The sequence below is a fragment of the Abramis brama genome, assembly GCF_963993115.1.
Source record: "Abramis brama genome assembly, chromosome: 1".
Classification (NCBI taxonomy): domain Eukaryota; kingdom Metazoa; phylum Chordata; class Actinopteri; order Cypriniformes; family Leuciscidae; genus Abramis; species Abramis brama.
This window is the reverse complement of record NC_139963.1, coordinates 14609257-14616981: the sequence shown is the minus strand read 5'-3', so window position 1 is coordinate 14616981 and position 7725 is coordinate 14609257. Positions and strand designations below refer to the sequence as shown.

General features: G+C 39.8%; 1 protein-coding gene across 1 annotated transcript; it reads left to right on the top strand.

Moving 5' to 3' along the window:
* The first annotated feature begins 634 nt into the window (after positions 1–634).
* On the top strand, positions 635–6774 carry anks4b (ankyrin repeat and sterile alpha motif domain containing 4B). Its single transcript, XM_084131962.1, has 2 exons — positions 635–898; positions 5375–6774. Exons 1-2 carry the CDS (start codon positions 738–740, stop codon positions 6480–6482), a joined length of 1269 nt encoding a protein of 422 aa, XP_083988088.1. The 5' UTR covers positions 635–737; the 3' UTR covers positions 6483–6774.
* The last annotated feature ends 951 nt before the right edge of the window (positions 6775–7725 follow it).

Here is a 7725-nt window from a genome sequence, read left to right as displayed (position 1 = left end):
ACAGAACAGGAATCAACACACACTAAATATAACTGAGATCAGACAAAGACTGACTGAACAGACGGAACTTAAATACAAACACAGATGACACGGATTAACAGAACACAGGTGATACAGATGACGATGATGACTAAACAGGTGATACAACTGAACTGATAATGACTGTAACCATGGAAACGAAGGAGTGGCGGGAAAAGAACAAAGGAAAACAGGAACAAATCAAAACACAAACTGAAAGTCCAAACAAGCACTGACATGTGACAATACTTCAAAGTGTACTTTCATACACAAAAAAAACCTGCTACAAGTACTAGTAAACTATCAGTATACCTCAGTTCACTTGCAGTATAGTTGCAGTACAAACGAAAAACTTAGTTGTAAACTAGTTGACATTGACAATGACATCTGCTCGACTGAAAAAAATTAAATAGAAATAACTTTCTTGACTTCTAAAATAATGTCATGACATTCTTTCAAGATATTGACATATCAAATGAAAACTATAACAATAAGAGCAAACAGTTGTCCACATTTATATCACTGATGGCGTGTGACTGGTAAACGATTCCAGCTCAGCCTGGACTTTAGTTTATGACAGTGACATTGGAGTCGTGTCCAGAGTTTCTCCTCCCTCAGACACAGAGACAGAGCACGCGAGAGGAGTCTGCAATGATGCTCCTGTAACACTTCATGAAATACAGTTTACTTGCTGAAGAAGAGAGATATTTATTACAGCCATGTCACGATATCACAAAGCAGCCATTGATGGCTATTTGGAGCTACTGAAAGAAGCCACAAGAAAAGACCTGAACACCCCGGATGAGGACGGCATGACACCCACTCTCTGGGCCGCTTACCACGGACACATTGAAGCTCTTCAGCTGATATGTAGCAGAGGGTGAGCTCAGAAAACACATAAGACTTCAATATCTACAGCATACTGAGCATGTTCAGTGTACCGATGGATAGGTTTAAACATTTGATCAAATCTATTCATTGAGCTTTCATCCAGAATAGTTTTTGTTTTATTTTAAGTTACAGTTTTACAATGGTTGTTACCTTGCTTTGTTTGTCTCACAACTGTTTTTAATCATTGAAGGCCATAGATATCCATGTTACATAGCAAACAATCTTTTACTACTGTATATAAGCAAACTCTGATCTGGATCCTTTTGTAATCTAGGACTTTTCATTATTACAGTGGGTACCTTGTGAAAAATAAGTGTGCTTAATTGAATTGAATGTGCACGTGTAGTGTCCTTAAGATCTTAAAAGTATAGATAATATTAATGAAACAAAAGGCCACTTAAGTGCCCTTATAGAGATACTTCATGACTGTTTCTTAAGTAGACTTTTAAAAAGTGCACTTTGCAATATTGTCAAATTCAAACGTTTTACTGTAAAGTACATTTGATGTGTTGACTAACAAAGCACGTGTGAAGTACTTGATTATAATTAAGACTGTAGTATTCAATATCACATTTAAAGTCAATTTATTTTAAATGTACTTATTTACACACAATTACATGACATACAAATTTCAACAGAAATTATATTAAAGTGTATTTTAGTTTATCATAAATGCTTGTCAGTGCATTCAGCAGAAACTTTAACCATATTTCAAAGACAACAGAAGTAATTGTGATATAAAGATGTACTTAAGTGGGTCAAAAAGCATTTACATTTTAAATTGCATTTAATATAAACTTAAACTGTAATACATTGCAATTGAATTGCAACATGCAATAAAGTGTCTAGAAACATTACATTAATTTCACACTTAAGTATATTCTTTTAAATTATATTATTTCCATAATAAGTACTCTTTTAAAAAAAAGTATGCTAAAGTGTGCTTCTTTTTCACAAGGGGTTATTAAACATTACATATTCCCTGGATTTAACCAGCTTTATAACCTTTGGGCGGTTCCCTTAGAGTCTTTTTGCTTTATGAGAAAATCAATCATCACTCTCAGCTAGAGCAAATCACATAAACTGCCGTCATCAATATAATAGCCTTCCACTGAAATACTCAGCATGATAAAAAGGAAAGCTTATTAGAATTACACTATTTATTTAGTTTCTCTCTGGGTAGCTCTGTGTCCTCCTCTGACTTTCTTTCTCGCATGATCTGCTGCGTACATCGCTTGTAAAATTCCCAGAGTTGATGCCAAGAGTTTAATCAGCCAAATTAGTTATGCAAATCTGGAACAAAAGGCCTCTTCATCCTTCCAGGGTTCATGCAGCATTAGCTCAGGGTAGAGTTTATTTATTCAGTGCAGCATTGGGGCCGATCTCACTCAAAGAGCACTGATTGCCATGGTTGGCCCTCAAACTGTATACAAGCTCCTTTCTAAATGTGCTGTGTGATCAATACTAAGCCAGTGAGAGGTGTTTCTGGGTCTGGATGTTCAGAGATAGTCTAAAAGTTATGTCTCTCTCTCTCTTTTTAATGATACTTTTCACAACCTGTGCCGTGTACGGTATGCCTCATTCGCTGATGAACAGATGGTGCTCAGTGAGATAAGCTCTTGTAGATATTGTAATCAGAGATTTTATGGGTGGACCTGTTGGACTTTCATTTTACAGCCGGTTACATATTAACTCTTTGGGTGGATTTAACCTCAAGCATCATATGAGTTACGAGAAAATAGTGAGGGTGGAATTTTAATTGCTGCTGCTGGGGACAAATGAGTCTGAGAGGTGCCAAAGATTGTAGTTATTTTGCTGTTGCTTGATCTAATTTGTCTTAAAGTGCTCATTAACATGTTTATAATTATATTTTTGGAGAAAATGCATACATTTACATGAATTAAAGTTCAAAAAACACTTTATTTTTCTCATACTGTGCATTGCCTCTTTTCACTCTCTGTCTGAAACTCTTGCTGAATTCGGAACGGCATACTAATATACTACTCATACCACTTTTACCATAACTTTCTATGGCAGAAATAGTAAGAGTAGTATGCTAGTATGCAGTTCCAAAATCAGCATCTGTTTTAACTCCTTTCTCTTAAAGGCCCGCCTTCCTAAACACACAGTCTTCTCTGATTGGTCAGCTGGCCAAATCTGTTGTGATTGGTCTACCGCTTAGAGCTTGTGTGAGAAATGTAACCATAATCGGTTTTCAGCTTCTGAGGATTCGTGAGCAGTTGCAAATAGTATTATATCTATGGGAACTATGACATTGGTATCGTTGAACAAGTTTGAGCTAAAGTCCGATAATGAGAGCTCCTAGTCATAGCAAAATAATTTACCCAACTGTTTTGGTGACATGGCTAAGTCATGGAAATGGCAGGACTACAATTGAGGCGTTTTAGGCATCTGCAGTGGACTTTGTACCTTGTAACTGTTGATTGTTTACAGGTACAAACAGCTATATTACACACTAAAAGGAAAAATCATATTAAGTTCCCTTTAAGGCCTGTTCAGACGAAGAACAATGACTATAACTATATTAGCATCCACACCAATGGACGATTCCACTGATTGCTAAATAGGCAGCAGATATGCAGTCTCTTTAAAGCAGGATGGATTCTGATTGGCTGTCAATATTTGTATCGCTCATCAGCTGTAAAAAAAAAAAATCATTCTGTGAGTGTTGTTCCAACTATATCGTTCCTCTGTGCCGTTATTATTATAGCTGTGGTGTGGACTTCCCTATTCTCATAGAATTAGAACAATTAAGCTATCGTCCTTGGTGCGAACGGGTCTTTATTCCCTCATCTTGAACTACAAGCTACATTTTCATGATACTAGAGTGCTGTGGATGAATTCTGAACATTGCTGAGCGTTTGCTAACTTCTAGGTTGTTGTAGTTGAGACCAGCTCATTCAAGTCTGAGTCCAGTCAGTTGAGCCCGAGTCAAGAGACCCAGACAGCAACATAGTGCTTCGGCCCACGTCTGGTATGCGTTGAATCCACATTCCCTGCTGAAAAATCCAGCATAAACCAGGATTAATTCCATGTTGGTCCAGGCTGGTTTATGCTGGTTTAGCTAGCTGGTGGACCAGCATAATCATGGTGTTCTCAAGGAAAACTGAACTGGTGTAGCTGGTCCACATCATGCAAAGCCTACCTTATGCTGGTGACCAGCAATGCAGCATTTTTCAGCAGTCAATGTAAATATGCTTTCCTTTGGAGTGAATAAAGCCTGGTTTTGTTGGATCATATGCGCGAGATCACTAAACATATGCGTAGTGTTGAAGTAGTCAAGACTGAACTCAAGACAAAATCCATTACAAAATCAAGACCATGAGAATATGGACTCAGACTCGAGATGGACTAAGTCCGGTCACAGGTACTTCATTACTGCTGGGTGGATGCTAAGGCACTGCTAGTTGGTTTCTAGGTTGTTCTCTGTGGTTTCTTAATAGTCTAAGTCAAAAGAGCCCATCCCCAAGTCTCCATGATATTCTCTAGATATGGCTCAAGTCCCTCCTTCAGTGTACGTCTACATTAATCCGGATACATTTGAAAACGGCGTTTTCGTTTATAAACGCTCTCCGTCCACACTAGCGTTTTCGGACGTTTCAGTGTGGATGAGAAACTTTTGAAAAACGCCTGAAAACGCTAAATTCACCTTTACTGCGCATGCGTAAAACCCCACAAAAGATCACTGATATGATTCAGATGGAAAAATAAATAATTTATCGCACAATTCTTCTGACAGGATAATTTTATTTAGTAAAATATCTCCTCACCATTCACTGATGCGGTCCAGGTCGCACTCAGTCACCATATGTTTGGTCTAAAACGCAACTGCTCTCATGCAGGACAGCAAATGTGAGTAAATTCTGTCATCTTTGCAGGACTGTGATATGAAGAGTGTGCAATGTAGAATATTTTTAGCAGCAGTGTAAAAGTAAATAGTACATAACAGGCACAATACTGGTATAGGCCTAAACATGAATATCAATGTACAATATGCGTCACATGACTAAATTTACATCATCGTTTTTAAATACCACCGGTTTCACAGTCCACACTACAATGGGAAAACAGCGTTTTCAAATGTATCCACTTTGAAGTGCGTTTTCAAAAAGCTTCGTTTTCATTAATAAAAACGCCGTCTCAGTGTGGACGGAAGGCCAAAAAGGAGAGAAAAATATACGTTTTCAAAGGAAAACGTATTAGTGTGGACATGGCCTCAGTGTAATGGAAATTTCCTGTCCACCGCTGTCACATAATTTGGGAAACTTACAGCACCTCTTTTCAACAAGCAGCATGATTTGAGGTGCTATTAATGTCCACAGTACAACCCTTAACCCTATAAGAAATAGAAATAGTGTTGCAAGCACCATTCATTATAAGTATCAATTTGCTGACTGCTCTGTGCAATAGCTAAACTGATTGTTCATTATTATCTGTCTTGCAGGGGGGATCCGAACAAAAGTGACATCTGGGGGAACACGCCTTTGCATCACGCCTCTGCAAACGGACACATGCAGATCGTCAGCTTCTTAGTGAACTTTGGAGCCAACCTCTTCGCTCTGGACAATGATTTCCACACTCCCATGGACGTGGCTGCCTCTCGAGACCATATGGACTGCGTCCGATTCCTGGACACCGCGGCCGCCCAACAGACAGGCCAGAACGCCAAAAGAGTAGCGCGTCTGAAAGATCAGGCCACTAAAGATGCCGAGCGCAGAGTGAAGCAGTGCGAACGGGTTAAGAAGAGACATCAGAGTAAGATGGACAAGATGTCCCGTGGCGGCTCGGCCTCGGATGGAAGTTCCTTTTCCGGCTCGGGTACCTTGAGCAGCGTGAACGACGATCAGTTCTCCAAACTCATTGCCGCAGACACCAATGGATCGGTCAGTTCGACGATCAAGGGAACCCTCCAGCGCAAATTTGGGAAGAAGGACAAAGGGACAGTGAGTAGACAAGGGGACGGCAATGTCATTTTTGTCAAACAAGACAGCGGCTTGCAAGAGAAACCTGGTTTTGTTGACGTCTTCAATGAGCAGGATGAAATTCAGGATGATGATGACGATGCCGAGCGAGGATTGGACGACGAGGGAGCCAGTCAGGTGAAGTCTATTTTTGAGAGGCCTGGTCTTGGGAAAATGGTGTTCCGTAGGAACTTCTCCATGGAAATGGCCATGGACCCTGAAGACCTCCCCATTGGTAATACAGAAGACCTTGGGTTCCTCGTCCGTCAACAGTTGTTGGAATCTGTGGATGAAGGATCGGAGGGATTGGACGAGGATTCAGAGCTGCCTTGGAACCAAGAGGAGATTGGTCTGGATGAGGAAGAGGAGACCTCACACTTGGATTCGTTCTTGGCGTCGATCGGCCTGTTGGATTTTGGTCCTGTGTTCACCCGTGAACACTTGGATCTTGAAGCCCTGATGCTCTGCTCAGATGATGATCTCAAAGGCATCCGCATCCAGCTGGGGCCACGCAAAAAGATCCTGGATGCGTCGGCTCACAGGAAGGTTGTGCTGGAGCAGCCTGGCGTTATGAAGGACACCTTCCTTTAATAACGTGTTGCACTCAGTTCTGCTGTACACAGACACTTACAGTTTCTCTCAGCTGACACTACTTTACCATCATTTAGGTGTTATTTCATAGCTGACTTTCTGTGATTTCAATGATTTTACTCATTAATACACACCGGTTAAAATGTCCTTCATGTAGTACAATAAGTTTAATCTCACACTCATTCGACTTCAGCCATGATTTTTTTGAGAATCAACCCTTTTTTGTGAAGAATATGTTGATTTCTGCTGCTTTTCACATCTCTAAATAAATATAACACTGTTCTTTTCTAAAGATGTTCTGTCTGTCTGTCCGTCCATCCACCCATTCATCCATCTATAGGAATTTCCAAACACATCCTGTAATTAGAGACGTTATATAGAATATTATAGCATTACAATTTATAATTTTATCAGTAACTTCATCTCAGATAATGCATTTGAGATGAAGAAACTAACGTCTGCAGCTCCATAACCATGAGAAGGAGCCACAAGTTGAAAATAAATCAAGTATGCTGTTGATCTTTAAATACATCCACAATAATGCATACTTTCTTTTCCTCCTGGACTTCTTTTCCATTGCACTGGCGTCAACAGCTTCCACAGAGGTCCGATCTATAGACATCAGAAACGACAGACTTTTTTTTTTCATACGAGCAGTTTCTGGTGGGTTTGTGCACTGTGTGTTTGGACTGTTTCAGATAAATGTAAAGAGAAAATCCTGGCACGGTCCCCTGCACTGACGTAGCTGCTTCTACCTCTGCGATCTTCAACAGGCTCTTGCTGGAGCGTCTCCTCTGGTTTTAGGCTGCAGTTCTCCTTTTTCAGGTTCTTCACATCATCTTCTTTCATCTCCTGAGCTGAAAAATGCCAGTGTAACGCTTCCTGAGCAGTGAGCAGCCTGCAAATGCTAGCGAAAACAAAGAAAAGGTCCAACTCCGTTCGAAACAGATGAGATGATATGCATGTAATGACTGTGTAGTGTAGTACAAGTGTAGTGAAAGATTTATCCAGTAGTTAGTTAACAGTTTAGCAGTCGTTTCAAGCCTGTATGACTTCTTTCTGTGGAACACAAAATAACATTTTTTTTCTTTACAACTAAAGTCTTTCACTGAATGGACCAAAACATTCTTTTAATTCCACAAATTAAACAAAGTCAAACAGGTTTAAAACAGCATCAAGGTGAGTGAATGATGACACAATTTACATTTTATAGATGGGTATTGTGTCAGAATAGTACTTAATT